The 19,149-nt window shown below is 34.3% G+C and overlaps 2 protein-coding genes across 2 annotated transcripts in view; both read right to left on the bottom strand.

Annotated features, from left to right (window-relative positions):
- Positions 1 to 13,669, bottom strand: part of LOC105145043 (discoidin domain-containing receptor 2) — a 41,467-nt gene extending 27,798 nt beyond the window's left edge. Inside the window, exon 1 of the mRNA XM_011054359.2 lies at positions 13,535 to 13,669. Coding sequence (XP_011052661.2) covers positions 13,535 to 13,625 — 91 coding nt within the window. The 5' untranslated portion in view covers positions 13,626 to 13,669. The remainder of the gene's footprint in view (positions 1 to 13,534) is intronic.
- Ddr (discoidin domain-containing receptor 2) overlaps positions 7,579 to 19,149 on the bottom strand; it is a 312,832-nt gene continuing 301,261 nt past the window's right edge. The window contains exon 21 of the mRNA XM_087413785.1: positions 7,579 to 13,669. Within this exon, the coding sequence (XP_087269911.1) occupies positions 13,650 to 13,669 (20 nt within the window). The 3' untranslated portion in view covers positions 7,579 to 13,649. The remainder of the gene's footprint in view (positions 13,670 to 19,149) is intronic.

Genomic DNA, 19,149 nt, shown 5'->3' on the forward strand with positions numbered 1-19,149 from the left:
CCGCGTCACCTGGTCCACTTTGTCCCCTGTTACTACCGAATGAAAATCCGGCTTGGAAACTTTCCTGTCGCGATGCTCTTTGTACAATCGGCTTTCTCCGTTCTTCGGGTACGTTTGTCCGCACGGATGAACAGGGTACGGTGACCGACGCGACGGGTCTCGTTTTTGCACGGCAACTCCTCCTGTTTGTCCTCGTTTGAAATAAGGATTCCGGATTGGAGGGTCGATGTTACCTGTTCGAACTCAACTATGCTAGGGTGAAATCTTTTTTTCCTCCCATTCCCCGGTAGCTTCTCTTGTTTGTTTCTGTCTGGTTCTCGATTCGTTCGGACCGATGGGAGTACGTCAGGTGTTCCGCCTATAATCCTTCGACTAAGCACGAATGGAACTGTAGGGATAGTTGATCCTGTCCGATAGCATGCCCATGTTTCTCTGAATCGCACTTGACCTGCCTCCCTCATTTTTACGAGTTATCCGATTTCTGTTTATAATTACGATTAAAAGGAACATAGCATTATTTAAAAATTACCGCACAAAGGATTCATCAGATGATTTTCTAACGATTTTATCGCATTGTTATAACAATTTGATAAATATTGTTGACGATAGAACGTCGATGGCAACGTTGTTTTGTTTGTGAGCAAAATTTGCCAAGCTTATTACAAGATAATTGCTAGTCGCTTCATCGGCTCGTTATCGCATCCGAGGCGCAATTCGAAAATCGTGTTAGCGGTGTACGTCGATGGACTGGACGATTATTCGTCCATTATCATCGCGTACATGCTCTCGTCCCGGTGTCTGGATTACAATACCAAATGATAGCCATCAGAAATGCACGACAGAACTTCGCAACAGCCCTTGGTCGCTCGTGGTAGGGGATCGGATTTACGTGCCGTGAGATACGTAGATCGCCATCTGCAAGTGTATTTGCGGCGACGTTAACACGAAACACGTTCACGTTTCCGTTTTCCACCCATCATGCCCTCACCGTCTGCAATTCGATGGGAAGACAGGCACTGCGTGGCACTGCGAAAAGGGTGGTTCGTTCGTACGAGAGTTTTCAAAGAAAACGCACATATACGTAAATATAATAATATATAAAGTAGCGTTTTATGTACGTGTATACACACACACACACACACACACACACACACACACACACACACACACACACACACACACACACACACACACACACACACACACATACACACGCACATCGTTTAGGCTCTCACCGATGTCGCGGGACGACGCCATTCGGAAAACCATCACGCTACTAGACTATATTTTATCTCGTAAATGGATGTGTCTGACCGAATGTGAATTTCTTACCTGATATCAACTGTCGATCCACGAGGATATCGATGAATAGAATGGGGAACGCGACGTGTATTCGTACAGTTCGCAGATATGCAAGCATCCGGTTCGTCAGGATTTTTATTATACCATGTACGTGCTCTACGTTTTTCATATATGAAATATCACATGTCTCCCGTTATACACAAGCAACGTTCTATAGTTTTTCGAAATTTGCTTCTTTATTACCTCCTACCATTTTTATTTATTTCAACGGTTATTATCATTGTAATGCGTACACTTTTCATAAGCGAGGTTGAAACTGTGAATAATTATAGGTAATTTAATTAAAATGCGCGAGATACAATGATATATATATATGTGAATAACAATCAGATTATATAACGAACTAATAAGCTGATTATGGATTTTTTAATGCGTTTTATGGATACTTTATATTTATTTGATTATAAAATGTTGATTGTTATATAATATGTGTAAAATATTTCATTTTAGGAAAAATTCTTGCATGTTAAGTGAATAACTTGATATTTGGAGCTTATAATCCTTTTCAAGATGTGCATATTTTTAATGGCTAACAAATCTTTCATTAAGCTTTAAAGAGTTACGCGAACGTAGTAACGTACATTTTAATATGTCACGGCGTTAGTCGCGAAATTGTTCCCGGCCACTTTGTCGGAATATTAAGGCCAGCGAGAGTCTGTGCCCGTAGTGGCTTCTGAGGCGTCCATCGTAACGGCGTGTTTATTGTAATGAGCGAGTCGGAAGAACGTCGTAAAGTTAAAGACTAAACGCGCGCGCCTGTGTATTACAGAGAAACTACAATAGAATTCCAGACCGAAGTCGTCGTATAGCAATTCCGGACCAGTTTTCAACGGGACAGTTAAATTTAAACTAGTGACACTAATTTAAGGCCCGTTATTAACGTTATTCGCAAGGAACGTCCATGTTCTTTCAGGGAGAATGGTCCGGATTACACGGCAATACGTTTGCAGATAAAAATAGTTTCCAATCGAATGTTGAACTATTACCTATGTATCCATAAAATCCCGCTTTGTTGGGGATTACTCAGAGGAAGCGACAAAAATCGAACAATATTTTGGATTCAGTACGAAGATTTGAAATTCTTCTCTGATATATAGGAGCATAAATTTTTGTAATTTAAGAAATTCTATATAAAATTCTGTTTTATATAAAAAGTACAAAATGTTTTATGTAAAAAGTAAAAAAAGAAAAAAAGAAGATTATATCACTTGTAACTCTGATTCGTCTCTCAAAAATAAACAAATTCTATACAGAAAAATAAACAAAAATGTAAAATAAATAAAAAAAAATGGTAATCGACGATGGCGTTCAATTAAAAAATGTCTTCTTGCACGAATGAAATAGTTTGCGGTCCTATATATATTAAAAATGATATTTTTTTTTAATCTTCATGTACCACACATCATCTATTGACATGTCACTCATAACACAATTTGCATATTTTGCCGTGTATATCAGCTTTTCTACGCGCCTCCCAATCTCACGCACTGTTTCTGGTTGGCAGAGCCCGTATCATATTGCGTCACTCGAACACGAATACGCGAACGCGAGTTTACGTGTTACGTGTTCCGCACATCGTAAATCGTGAAGTTACGAAATGGACATACGGTCCACTCCCGGAAAATGTTTCGAAGCTTTCACCTGTTCACAGCTTTATGTTGAAAGGTATACGCGTGACGCTACAGATAATACGTACTCTCACAAATCTGAATAACAATTAACGTAGAAACTTTATATGTATTACTCGAGATAAAAATTTAGTCTTGTCTCTTAATGTAAAAGAAATGATTGCATATTATAACGTGGAAGAATTTGACAAGTGCAATTTTTGCTGATAACGGAAGACTAACGTCTCTTCGAAGTTTTATAAAATAAATCTCTTTCAATTTACTATTCCAAAGCCGGTGATTTTGTTTAAGCATGCACGCCGTATTTCTCATCTTCTATCTTTCCTCTTTATGCGTGATAAGAAAAATAATCTTCGATATAATGGCTCGGCGAAACGGCAAACATCTTTTACAATGAATCTCAGGCTGGAACTCCTATCACCGACACTGCGAGAAAATTCCTTCGATCTATATGACGGAATTCTATTAGCTAGAGCACATAAAATCTAGAAGAAGGTAAAGCGACTCTCGCTGATTAAAAGAGTAAATTTGCAAATCATATAATTGTACTTGGCCAAATACTCCAGATATTCATGTTTCGTGTTTAACTAATTAATTCGAAATACATTTATATGCACACATCGTTTCTTATTAGTAGTTTTATTCCTTTAGAATTATTTTCCTTGCTCTGCTCGTGTCAAATGTTATTATCTGATGTTTCGATTCTCATTACGTTTCATTACGTTACTCTACGTATCGGGAGTAACGAACCCATAGTTTGGCACTGCGTAGTTCATTGTGAGAAAAGACACGCGATCATAGAGTGACAGACTTCCTATCGTGTACTTTAATTAGCGCCAGCGAAACACCCGGATGAAATCAGTAGCCAGGAAAATAATAGGAGGGTATGTTGGGAGAGTTTACGAACTAACAGGCATATCGCCGTAGTGATGACGAAATAGCGAGAGGCGAATATACGTGGCATGTAAATACCCTCGTGAGAAATAATTTAAAAAGTAACGCGTGAGTTTAATAACATTTTCGCGTATTAATTAATTGCGTTCGAGCTATCGAAATTCTAAAACGCTAAAGTTATTTTACAAATGTCTTGAAGTGATAGAACAAGATTTACATATGTAGTAGAAAAGGCATTGTATAATAAAAGAAAAAAGGAAACCGAAGGGAAAGAAAATGGAATAAAGAGAAGAATTATCCTCAGGTGGTTGCTTTTATAAGAGACTTAACGTATACGATGGGTCGCGGGATTGACGTGTCTTTTACGAGCTAGTATTGAAAAATGCGATGAGCAGAATCGATCGACGTGAAGCAAGAAGCACAAACAAGATATTCCCTCGACTATTATACCGGAAAATATATTCCACGTTTCAGTTATCTTAAATTCCACAGAAAAATTTAAGACGTTTCAAGAAATCATCTTTAAATACTTTAAATAAATATTAAGAAGAGTTTTTCTGTTAATTGTCCATTTATCTGATTCATATAAGACGATATATAAACGTAATACATTTTTTTAATTAAAAATTTTCTTGTGAACTATTTTATTAGGTGTTGGAATTAATTCGTAGCGTTTTTAAATGAAAGAATGTTATTTATTTCACATGAGCATTAAAAAATACATTAATGAAAGTACTTCCCATCACTTGTAAAACGCTACGAATTAATTCCAACACCTAATATAATTTATTGTTTTACTTAAATCGCTATTGTTGACGCATTTGCGATACATATATAGCATATTTCGTCTATATAACGCGTGTAAGATAGCATAGAATATGAATATTCCATAAAGTGAGAAAGAGGAGGCGTTCATGCGCGCGAAGCTCGATTGTTGGCGAGGAATGAGAATGGAATAGGATGAGACTTAACGTGCACGACGGGTCGTAGGATTGACGTGTTCCTTATAAACCAGAAGGGCGAGGCGAAGATAGTAACGGAGGAACCAGACGCGAAAGTGAAGGAGGACATTGCGCGGGTGGAAGGCAGGTGGATGGTGGATGGTAAGGATGACGAATAGAGAAGGAAGATGGGATAAGGTAGGAAGGCACGTCGCGGCGCCTGCACGCCGTGGAAGCCCGATTGTTCTCCGCAACCGACTGTGTCTCATTACTTCGAATTGGCTAGCCGTAGACAATGCCAGCGGGTAATATGATTATCCGGAAGATGGTTTTCAGCGGCCACCCCTTCGTTTCTATCGTCCCCTTCCTCCGGTCGGATGTCCTTTTACGCTCTTACGTTTCAACCCGCGCCATCGTATAAACCCTTTTTCCAAAGTATGTTGAGAAAATTCTACGGGGATGTACGAGACTGAAAAAGAATAAGGCAGCGCGGAGATGACGGTGACTAAAGAAACAATGGACCAATGTATACGGAAGTCCATCTTAAGACTTTAGACGATATGGCTAATTTACGTCAACTTTACGCATATTTATTAAATATCGACTTACATTTATATTGGTAATTATGCATGTTATGTATGTGTGTGCACTACAAAAAGAGTTTGCTAATAGCTATCAAATGTTGAGTGAAATAATTTTAATCAAATGGTCGATTGATATAACTAAAAATAATTTTAATTTACTAAATATTTATTAAATATTACTAAATATAACATAACCAACTGATTGATAATAATTACCAAATATTTTCTAATTAAAATATAAAGTAAAATTGTTTTTAGTTATATTAATCGAATATTTGATTGAAATTAATGTATTTCACTTACTATTGGGTAGCTTTATTATCAGACTCTTTTCAATGTATGTATAATATTTGGTAATTTGACATACATTGGCCATATCGTTTGAAGCCTATATTTATCACATAGACAAAAATCGAAGATTAACGTCTTTAGATCGAAGACAAATGATTTTCGAAACATGCGGAGAGTGCCCGCCGAAACTTTGAATGCGAGGAAAGGGACGAGTGCTTTTCGCTACGCAACAAACAGAACAGCTTTTCAAACGTATACTGCCAAGCTCTGGTTACATTTCGTCGGTCGCCCGAACATTTCAGCGCGTTTTTACTTACATCAGCGGCACGGCAACTCCGCTCGATTCGACTATATTCCGCGTATTTCTAGTATTCAAGAGGCAATTCAGCCAAACCTATATTCTGCGTCTGGTTTCGAAATTTTGTGGCTAGCAAAGAATTGAAATGTTTTTCTGGTATTAAAAGTTACAAAAGAAATTCCTGGGCTATGTACAGAAGGAAAAGAAATTTCTTTGAGTTTGCAATATTATTGCTCATTCAATTTTGTCCTTATTTGAAATATTATTCTGGCATGTTTTGTTAGAGATTTTCCATATGACGAAAATAATTTGTCAGCTTAAAATTTTTGTTACGCAAATATTTTTGTTGGATACTGTAAATGGTATTTTTTGATGCATGAAACCGTAATGAGTTATCATAACATATAATGAACACGTTTATATTTATATCTCTCTCGTATATAATATATGAAACTAAAAAGATGTTTAATATTTCAACAGATTTCAAAGATAAATTCAGTCAAATCTCCATGTTTTTAAGGATGACTTGGTCTTTTTTTTTTATTTGCAAGCATGCGACTGTAACTTGGCTTTCATCGTGTCGCTCATTTGAATTCCCTTTCCAAGTTGCTTCGCTTAGAAAAGAGTTGCTGAGCGCGTTGGATAAAGATTAGACGAGAAAGACTGGACGATGGAAAGAGAAGACAAGTAAAGATGAGTTGAAAAGACAATGAGCCACTAGAAGCGTGACGTTTTCTTTCATCCACGCTAAGATAAAAGGCAAAGACTGATCTACGAAAAATATTCTGTCATTCTTTCATTGACAGGACATCTATATGCAAACAAAAATCGATTTTCTACTTAAAATAACAGAATAAAATCAACCAATTCTCATTCAGTATAAATAAATAAGATTTTTGAAATTTAAAAAATGCTTATATTATTTTTTTAAATAAAAGATTTAATAAATTCTGATCGATTATAAAATTGAGTTTATTTAATATAAAACGTATATTTTCTAGTATATAAAGTATGAAACACGTTATAATATATATTTACCAAAATTTTGCAAACAGAATTTATAATCATATAATTATAATTAAGTATTAGATAAATATTAAAGTATACTTTGTTTATAATTCAGTTTGATAAATACTTTTCTCAATAAATTTCAAGTATTATCTTATTTTTCAATGTTAAAATTCTAATCACTTTTTCTCATATTAGAGAAAATGATTAAAAGGTAAAAGGTAAAATTACTCATCAGGTCATAATTTTTATATCTCAAATGCGGTTAACATTTTTTCTTCTTCATTTGCATTATACTTTGGGAGTTGATAAAACGAACAATTTTAAACCTAAGTATAATTTCTATATCAGTTTTAAATATACAATTATGTTTATCTAAATGATTTAATAAGATTAATAAAAAGAAAAATAAAAATAATAAACGAAATTAATTAAAACTCGTTAATAATGTTATTGCTTTTTCATACGAATTTTATAATATTAGAAATGCATTTAATATTTTTCTTTTCATTATTTTCCATTTTTTTCTGAAAGGCAAATTATGTATAAGTACATTTCTAACATTTAAATAATTTTTTCGCTGTAAGATTTTTATTAAATTCGAATTCGGATTTTAAATGTTGCATTACGAATTCTCTTTTCAATATGAATTCGGGGAGGAATAGTTGATTTAGAGGTAAAAAGGAATGGTACAGGTAAGCACGAATAAAGATGCCGACTAAGGAGACAATGAGCCACATCGTGGGCAAGTTTTATTTTATTTCCGGGAAGATAAGACTCAAAGATATTAACCGGCAAAGCGACTTAGACTTGGACAAGACGACGTTTCCACCTCACTGTGGGTTTTCATTCTCGAGGAAAACTGCTCTGCATTTCAAATCCGAGGAAAGCCAGGCTGCTTCTTGTCGCAGATGGTCGATTTAGCTGAGCGATGGTAGAAGAAAAAGAGGATGGGGATGCTCGGACAAACGAAAGCTGAGAAAATGTATTTACATTGATTTTGCTTATATCATAAAATATATTTTATTGCTTTTTATCTAACATTCGATTATTATGCAGTTATAATTTCTCATCGCAAAAGCTGAATATAAATAACATGTTTCATATTTTATATACAAAAATATATATTTCATATTAAATAAACTTAATCTCGGCAACTTATAATTAATTTTGTCAATTAATAGTCTACATCAAGTCATTTATTTGATATAACACGCTCCAGTTTCAGAAATCTAATTTAGATAGATATGTCGTGTTAATCACATCCAAATATTACTAATTTGAAACAAATGGTTAAATATTAAATTTAATTATATAAAATCAATATCATCACTCTTTTCATGTGAGCTGATCTCATTCAAAAGTAACACGAAGAATTGACAATAGAACAAGCGATGTTACGCGCGAAAAATAGCACGCTCGAGAATTAACCGACGACAACACGAATCCGGATTTAGTCGGGAATGCTTGGAACTCTTCTGCATTTCAAATTGAAAGGCTAGGCGGAAGAATCGTCTGGTGGAAAATGGGAAAAAGGTCGGATGCGATATCGGACTAAACGGGGTGACGAGAGAAAGAGGGTGGTTGCGAGAGGGAGAAAAAAAATAGGAATTTTTCTCGGGGCATCAAAGTCACCGCCAAGGTGTAGCGAACTTGATCTATCGGCAATAATTTGGTAGGCGGCGAAGAAAAATTGGATTTTAATCGAAGTTAGAGAAATGTACGCGAGAAATTGTAATATCATCTCTCTTTCTCATTATCTCGTCTTAATTCATAATTTTCCTGTAATTATTGGATCATCTCTAATTACATATTTGACAGGTTAAATCATCCTTTGATCAGTCTCTATAACATAATCGTGTGTATATGAAAAATAAATGCTCGCGTTGAATATTACACAAATATGATTTCTCTGTTAATAATCGCTGACAATGAAATCAATTAAATTTTACAAAGGATAATAATGGTTATAAGCGGCTAATATTAATTCGTGGAGTCATTTGCTGGTTCACGTAATAAAAGTGGGTTATATAATATTGAAGAAATCAATCAATCATTGATAAATAATTTCATACTAATTAAACATACGGAATATTTTAGTATTTAGATAAAAAATCTTGTCTATTAAAAAAACAATTCGATTAACTTTTTGTGTTCTCGATGCTATACAAACAAGATTTTTTAAATAAAAGTTTGCAATTTTTAAGATAGATATGTAATTAAATAAAATTATAATATTAATAATTTGATAGATAAAGTTAAGCTTAGATTCTCGTTTATGAACTGCTAATACTCATTGTGATTGATTTTCTTGTAAGCTAGGTAAATTGTCACTGAGCGCTATGTGTCTATATGGATAGGCCATGTAAGTAATGCGAGCGATGCCGAAATCATTACCAAGTCAAATATTGAACTTGGCTAATTTGTTATCGGCGAGAAAGTAGAACGACGTGTAGAAATCTCCTTTGCCGGCAAATTTGCCCTAGTTACCGAAGTTATAACGTTGTTAAACGTTTCTGGTCGACTTATGAGAGGTAGCCCCGTTGAAGAAAATGTATAGATCACTCTCGAACGGATTCTCGTGCATGGAAATAGGCGTTTGGAATAATAAAGGGTTTTTTCGGAAGTGCTTTGGAATGAAGTTTAAACGATCACGCTTGAGGTACTGCAGTCGAATATTAAATCGGATAGAACTACGGTCTATACAATGGATTAGAAGAAAATTTATAAATCATTAAGAGTTTGAGACATTTTTTTCGATTTCTGATTACCGTTTTTGTCTTTTACGATGTGTACCATATTCTCACGAGATTACTTTACAAATTTACGATCGTTCACATATTTACATGAAACATTTTTTAATGTATTAAAAAAGACTGTGAAGAGTTTCATTAAAAAGTTTTATTACACTCTTGCATATCTTTGCTAAAATAACCCATTGTGATTTGCATATTCAAATCATGAGTTTGTATCATGAGTATCGTAAGTTTCTTCAGTGAAATGACAGAGCTCGTAATAGCGTAAAGTATACACTATGACCTAGATCTATTTCGTTTCTTATTTATACATTCTATGAACAATTTGAAATCAGTTTTTTGATACCTAATTTAAATGGTACTTAATTGAATACATAATTTAATATTTAATCTATATTTATCAATTAAATGCTTAATTGATTATTTAATTTAATTTTATCAAAATCACTAAATTGCTGTGATGTATAAAAAGATAGTCAGATATTGAAACTGTAAAAAATCTGTTGGACGACTATTTTTACTAGAAAGTTACCGAGATACATTATATATCTCTCCTTTATCTTAAATGTAACATTAAAAGAATTAAGTTTCTCAAAAAAAGGAAAAAACTATTTTTTAATTTAACTAAAAATTATTGATAAATCAAATAAAATTGGCAAAAAAAATATATTCTTAACATGATCACAAATGACATTTTATCATTTTTCATTTTATAACTCATTTTGATAAAAACCGCCCATTTATAGTTGTGACGATTGATTTTTTACGAAATTATGTTAATTTCATTTTTGATGAGATTGATATAATAATGTTTAATCACATATATTCATCAACTCGAAAATGACATTTTTTTTTAGTTGTGTCTTTTTTAAGAGAACCATATATAGTTTCCTATTCGTTTACATATCTCACATATAGGTAGCATTACGCTAATATTCCAAACTTACATTACAAACCATGTATTCTAAAGTTAACCTTCCAATATAAGTTTAGTTGTTACTCCTGACATGTATCCTCTTTGTTCATCTCATTGCTCTGTCGGTATGCCGAGACAGGTACATCCCCGAAGTAATAACGCGCCTGTACTTGTACATTTCCAGTGGTGTGGAACGGAATGATTTGCTCGAGGATAATGGGAACCTTTGTGCATCTTTAGCAGTCATTCGGAACTCACACCGGACACCTTTCAGAGAATCTCAGATACGATAGTCACGAAACTACCGTTCGTTCAAAGGACTGAAGAACAGAGAGCAAAGGTCCTTGAAACTGTCTCGAGAAGGTAACCGACTACACCCGACGCTAGCACTTATCGTGTGTAACTGTTTGCTCAACCACGAAGACAAGACCATTTACCATAACGAGGAAAACGCTAGCGGAACTTAGTGCCGGTGAAAGCTCGCAACAATAGTCGTCTGTTTATCCTATCCTTTGCCCTCCAAATCCTCTACTGTCCTACATACTCTTCTTTCATATCTGCTTACAATCTTCTTTTTACCGGGTTTTTTATCTCATTTCCGGTAACATAATGTTTGGCGAAAGCCTTGGAATAATGTTAAAGATTTAGATTTTGACAAATCAGTAGTTCTGATGTGAGATGTGCTACTTTTCATTGATAGACGTGTTATTTTGTCGAATACATACACTTTAAAGTTAGATAACTATTTCCATAGTTCCGAGTGGAAAATATCTTTAAATAATAGTCAGAGCATTTGTGTCAACGGTGTTCTACGTGCTAGGCGTTCCTCGTCGTTTCCTCCGCTTCTACGACCTTTCGTCCATTAAGTCGTCTCTCGAGGAAGTCGTTACCACGAGGAAGGTGTAAGAGTAATGGCGCTGACCTTTCGTAAAATATGACATAGTCGTACATGTAACGCGATGACGCAAGTGTACATACATTTTCTATATTTAGCGTGATTTAAGACTGGTACTTCATTTGATTAATAAATGATTAAAAGAAATATTCGATGGCTTACGAGGATGTCGAATGATAGTCAGAAACTAGAGAAAAGAAAAGAGTCTTTAACATATTCAAGCGAAAGTGGGACTTTTATATAAACTTGCGTCTCATTCTAAAGAAATAATATTTTGAGCACGTACACCATCACGGATCGTATTACAGCGAAACGGAAATAGAGACACGAGCGCCTTTATTGCGGTCTTCGCGGAAACATCAATAATCTTAGGAACTTCTTAAGCGGCTTGAACGTTCTTTCGGTAACCATAGCGCTTTATATGCCGATAATCGATTGACGAAGAAAGAATTTTGCTGAGTTTTATACCGCAAAAAAAAAGAGCGCCGCTCAAGTATCTCAACGCAAATCAACGATCGTCTTTGATAAAAATCATCGAAGCGTTTCGATCCGGATGATGTTAAATATACTCTGAAAAGCTTTTCGATTTAAATTTCTTTTCAATGTCTTCAGCTCTTTGATATTTGCTTTATTATTTGTTCTTTTTAAACATTCTTATTTAAGTAAAAATATCAAATTTATGATTCTAAAGTCAAGAATCATATGGCATTGACATATTATTTCAATAGATTTGTTGATAAACGATTTTCAGTGTCAATTTATACATTCAACAAAAATTAATTTCATTATAAATTATTTATTATTTAGATATTTATAACTCAGTAAAAAAACTTTATTGAATTCATTTTTATATTGAATAAGATAAAAAAATTTATAAAGGAATACTGTGGTAAATTATAAAAAATATTAAAGTAGAATATAATAAATAACTTTGTATGCATTATGTAGTCCTTAGATTTTGAGCATATCCTTTAGATTTTTGTATCAGATTTCTTATTATGAAATTCTAGAGAATTTTCTAAATATTCGGTATACATGGAACAACGTAAAGCAATCGATACACGTTGGTTTCTGACCAATTTGTCGAGCTACAAGGCGGCCTGCTTGGTTCAGGATAATGAGGGAATTGTTTTCCGAAGGTGGCGCGCCTTTTAGCGCAAAATTGCTCCGCTGGCGACCGATGTGGAAGGGATGAAGGAATTGAGGAAGAGAGGGTGGCGCAAGGAGACTTCGGCGGGATGCAATTTATCCTGTCGCATTAGATTCAAAATAATTGATCCCCCGGGCGGATGGAGAATAGCGAGTCATTACTTCAGAGTGATAGCACCCCATCGTAGTGCAGGCCGGAGGAAAATAAAAACTCGGAAATCACCTGCTCCCGATGAAAAATTTGACAGCCGAGAAAGAGCGAACTAAGGAGATGGAGAGAAAGCCGCGGATGCGGCATGGAGCAAGGTAAGGATAGCACCTTTGCAGAATGGGCTTTCCGCAGCTGCAACAGCCCGGAATTCGCTCGAAAACACATCGTTTGACTTCTCGCGCAGCTGACTGCACGAGACTTTTTTTGTTATTGCCTGTCACATTACCCACAAGAACTACGTAGTTATTATAGTATTTGAAGAATATCAACGTTTTTTTACAGTTAAAAATACCATTTTTAATTAGTGCTTGCTACGTTCTTGCGTTAAAAAATATTGCGTTATATAAATGAGAATAAAACGCGAATGTGCTTTCCGAGATAGAAGTAAAAATAATTTTAGATATACAATTTTACTCTCAAAAGTAAAGCTGCATAGTATTAGTGTCCTATATAAAGCATGCATAATTTTTTTACGTATATTTAGATTGTAAAATATATTTTATTTCAAAAATTATAAAATAAAAAATATTTCATATAGTTTTATGCATTTTATATTCGCAATCATTAAATTGTGCATTTAATCGTTTCGAGTTGTACTTACGTATATCGAGTGAATGGACATCCGTCAGTGGTCCAAACAATATCAATAACGTACAGAGCCTAGCGATTATCGATAAATAATCGGTCTTCATGTTCTTCGTTGAGTGATGACTTCATCAGAGCATTCGACAAATAGCTGTAAACATAATTATAAAATAATTGTATTAAAATGTGTAAATATTTTTTATTGAGCCTGGTATTCTTTTAATTTTTAATATTTATATAATTAGCATTTGTTGCATTGCAATAGGAAAAAAAATCGATTTTACGAGAGAGAGAGAGAGAGAGAGAGAGAGAGAGGGAGGGAGGGGGGGGAGAAAGAATTCTAGTTTGATTTCGCCAATCTCCGGAATCAATATTTAAAGCAGAGAAGACAGACTTGGCTGCTTGTGCAAGGACGTGCTTCGGAAGTCCATGTGATATTGCCTGCCTTCCAATTTGCTGCCATTGTTTTCGGTCTGGATAAAACCTTCGATCGCTATTCGGTCACGTTTCTACACGAAGCACCCGAGAGATTTTAAAGCCGCCTCTCGAAATATTTTCTGTCCTAGCGCCTGAAGTGGAGGGTCAAGTAAAAAGGAACTTAATCGACTTAAGAGTAAAACTATACGCGTCTACGTATTTCTTTTTCTTGGCATCCTGGACGACCAGTCAGCCCTCGATGGTTTCCGCGGTACGTGCATCGCCTAGAGAAAAAAAAAACACAAAGAGACTCTACTCGAAATCGAGTCCCTGCTCAATTAGCCCAACCTTGCGCCTGCGTATCCTTCTCGGTGAAGGAAAGCGTGATAAGAGAGAATGGAAGAATGAACTTATTATGTTTTGGGAAAAAACTTTCGGAATAAGTCAGTTATATATTATAAAAACAATTACGTTGCTAGAAAAATGTTCTGGCTAACTAAAGAAAAATATTTATAAAGAATCGGTAAAAGAGAAAAAGAGAGATATTACTTTTGCGTTTGTTCAACTTTGAAAAAATTGAACGAGCGTTTGTTAAAAATGTTGAAAGTTATGTTAAATCATTTCACGAAAGATGTGTAAGAAATTTAAAAGAAAAATTTTATTACATTATTTTATATGATTTCTGACGGAATCATGGAAAGAATGATTTTACTGAAGTATCTAAAATCTTAGCTAGATAGAGATCTGAAAATAATTTGGTTAAACTATTAAAATTAATCTGTAAGATGCTCAAGCATATGCAATGTTGCAAAAAGTTTTGAAATTCTGGCAATCAGCTTGAGTGTCTTATTATTATTTTGATAGTGTGACAAAATTATTTTCTATACAAATCTGTATCGAGCTAATGTTTTAGCTTAACAGGAGTACGATGTTTTGAAATTTATGTAGATATCGTAAAGTAGTACTTTCCCAATCGGTCGCGAGAATAAGGAGAGTAACGCATTGTGCTAGAAGCTAGACAAAGAGTAATTAACTCCACGAAGAGTAATTGATCGCAGATAGAAGGTTCGAAACTAAGTTGTTAGACACTATCCAGCTTCCAGTAGCACTGACTACGTTTATATCGTAGCTGGGTCGTGAATGTCCACGCGAAAGGTATATCACATCAATCGACATTAATTAATTGCTTTCGCTCGAAAGCGACGTTACGCGATTTAATATCTCTCGCGGGGTAACTCAGCTGGCAATTTACCTATAATAAATACCTCGAATTTTTTGGTCTAGCGACCATCAGGAGAGTGATATGACACGATTCACACACGACACATACGGAGACAGTGTTCCAGTTAGTTACCATCATTCACCATCCGAATCTGTGTACGTTGACTTTTCTACATTTAACGAGCGGAAATGAATAAAAATTCGAATGAACGTTAGCCTAGAAAAAAGAGTAAAAGTTAATCCCGGAATGAAAATAGATATAGTGTATGTATAGAAAATTTCTGTAAACTAAAATTGATCCGCTTACATTCGAGATGATGTACGAAGGGATTTTATTTGCGAATGTGTAAGCAAACGTGAACAAATCGCAGATATAATCGCAATTCCCAGTCATTGTATTTATGTATTTACAGATATTTATTTATGTATTCCACTATTAGAGAAGCGGATATTAATAATAATACACGAGACGAAGAATCGATGGGGTAATAAATATTAATATGACAATTTTGCGCCATATTTTTATACGAAAATTGCCATGGTGGTACGTTATCAAAAATATCATTTCGGTAATTATCGCGCGTTCTTGCATTTTAATAAATTATAATTATAAATGCGAACTCATATGTATATGTGTAATGCAAAATTTGAAGCTATATAATTTTATGAAATTTTATTCATAACAACACTCTGTTAACTTTTTCTTTTCAAAATATTTTTTCTATATAAATACTCTCTAAATCTGAATCAGTGGATAATCACGGATATCAGTGCCAAGTATGCCATTGATAATCAATGAATTAAATATGATCCCTAATCTTTATTATGTGATCTAATTGACCTTTTTTTAATGCTTAATTCAATGAATACGGACAATTAATTCAATGACAATGGATTGGAAGATTGAAATTAACGTCAGTATTTTAGTTACATAATATTCAAACATTCTTCCTTTTTTGAATTTCATTGATTGCCAGTGTTAAGTATGCCACTGAATAATTAGTGACTAGCCACTGATTCAAATTTAGAGAGTAATTTGCGATACTTATAACAAATATAGTGAAATTCTGCAGTGCTTCAATACTGTCATATGAAGATTTTGCTGTTTGCGAATAATTTCGCGAGCGATTTATCGCGTTTTGATAGATTGTAAACGCAATGTGACGCCACGGTTATAGCTATACACCTATGTGTTTCTTGGTATACCAGGATGTGTAGCATTGCTATCGACACAGCGTTAATTAGTGCACACTTGCGACCTGATGTTACCGAAATACCATTAACGATCCTCGCGGAGTGCGCGATGCGGTATCACCCGTTTAGATCACGTTTTCTGCCTACCGCAAATAATTAGCAAACGGCTGGCCCTATGACTGTATGCCGCTATAGCGATTTGGACATTGGAGGCGCAAATTAGGACGGCGTCTACCTAGACGCGTTTGCCGATAATTTAATTGATTATTGACGTATGCGTATACACACGTGCATCCATATCGATCTGTCGCAGAGGACGCTATTTGCTCTCTTACGCTCTAAGATGTACGGGCAAAGCAGCTGCTTTGTTAGAGAATTTCGATCAAAGCCGAGCGTGCATCTGTCAATAGCAGAGGCCTGATAATTAAATCGGTGTCAATTTATATATGTAATGAGTCCCACAGCGTGCCGGACTAATAAATGTATCACTCGAAAATCGTGATCTCGTATTAATATATTGTGGAAACGCAGCTAATTAGTAATTATACTTCATAATAGTTGCAATTTACATTCACGTGCGCAATTCAAACAATTAAGGAATATTGAACGGATACTTAGTACTGATAAAATGTGAAAAAATATTCATTATGTGTTTTATACATAAAAACATATAAAATAAAATTCGCAGTTCTTATTGTTTGAGAGCGTATACTTGCTCATTCTTTTAAAGTGTATAAAAACTTGATATGTGCAAAGTAATATTCATGCTATTTGTATGTGTACAATGTAGTAATGCAGCCACACATTATTACGTTTAGTTTATTGCAGCATAATTAGCCGCATAATGATCGTCTAATCCGCACATAGGTAATTAGCAAGCTAATGCTAATTTACATTTCAACATGATGCCATAACTGCATTTATCTGCGAGTGATTAGTTAATTTTAAATTAGCCCGCTTGATGTTTGCTCATACGCACTTCATTCCTCAGTTATATACGTATGCGTCTGTATGTGTATGTATGTTCAAAGGGACCTCTGGCAGCGTAATATCGATCGCTTCATATGACGGCTGTGCCTCGTTATCTTGTACGTGATATGTCGATACCTTGTGATACACTTAATTGAAGACATTTTGCCTCATTAGCTATGCTGGTTGGACGTTCCGGATATCGTGATTAAACATTACCATGTCATCCATTGCGACGAATCATTACACACGATACCCTGGTAAATGCCAGTTTGCTTAGTGAAAGAAACTAGAGAGAGAGGGGGGAAGAGAGGAGAGAGAGAGAGAGAGAGAGAGAGAGAATATAAATATGCATTATTTATTTTTATTTTATGGGCAATTAATTTATATCTAATGATAATATAATCATTACTGATGATTATACAATATAATATAATTATATACAATATGATTATAATATATAAATAATATATATAATTATTATATCTTTGTTGTAAATTCATTATTATAGAATTAGATTACTTATTTTGTCATCTCTTTACATTTTCAAGTAACTTTTTATTAAACTTCTAGTATTAATAGATGGCACTAATTAGGAGTACTAATTAGTTAAAGATTTAAAGCTATAAAACTGTTAAACTGATGTTGTAGCAAAACAGTTTAGTCGTTAGAAAATGACAAGGAGAACCTCGTAAAATTTTTCGAGACTCAGAAGTACTTTCCAAGGACTTTTCCGTAATGACAAGAACTCTAGAAGGACAAGAATTTCTTCCTGCTGCCGTTGCAAAATACATTCGAGATTTTATGGACCTCGATAGCTAGAGTCAGTGAAATTTGCGGATCGTATGAAACGAATGTTCGAAATCCCGAAAGACGAGTCGAGGTGAACGTTTGTTTTAAATATTGAAGAATTTCAATTTACGTATACAGTTGATTGTGTCATTGTTAGCTACATGTAATTAAATATTCATGATGCTTAAATATTATATATATTATTTTTTTAATATAGACAAAAAAGCATAAAATTGCAATGCAATATAATTAGTATCGTGACCTATAAAAGAGTATCAAAAGTTGACTTATAAATTGATAATTATTTTATTTTTAAATATACGATAACGTAAATATAATTTCAATATACTAAGTCCTCATCATGCTCATAAATGAGTAACTCTCTTCTTTTTTCATGAGTATTGATGACGAGGATTGTATTTATATTATTTCTTTAAATATATAATATCTGATATTAAATTTCCTAGATAAAAATGATTTATTGATAAATAATATACACATGTGATCAAGAAAGTCCAGTAAAATATGATACTAAGTTATTATAACTCGGCTGCCTACAAAATAACGAATCGCTTGTCTTAATACTGATATGAGTTTGTGCGGTAGAAAATTGTAGCGAGGATAAATTACTTAACTCTAGTTAGCCACCAGTTACCTAAGGTTACCATAATTCCCATAAGAACCCCATTTAAACTTTCAGTGCTCATTTATTCTAATGCTGCGGCAGTGTACAAACCTCCTGTCCTCAATGCAACGCCTCGATGTACACTTACAGTCTTTAGTTCCGTATGCAATAAACTGAGAAATTTCGCTTCGCAGATGGAAGCAATCGAAAATAAACTTTCTAATCATCATAGGTTTTTCAACGGTTAGAGAAAATTAGAGAAAATTAAAAATAATAAATCGCGTTTGTTTAAATTCTATCTACAGCTATCCACAAGAATAAATAAACAACATAAAAGGATACCACTCGGGTATAGTTTTGTGAAAGCTATCAGTTGTGCAAAGAAACTCTTGACGCTAGCTTCCGTAAAAGGA

The sequence above is a fragment of the Acromyrmex echinatior genome, chromosome 15, assembly GCF_024713525.1.
Source record: "Acromyrmex echinatior isolate Ae372 chromosome 15, ASM2471352v2, whole genome shotgun sequence".
Classification (NCBI taxonomy): domain Eukaryota; kingdom Metazoa; phylum Arthropoda; class Insecta; order Hymenoptera; family Formicidae; genus Acromyrmex; species Acromyrmex echinatior.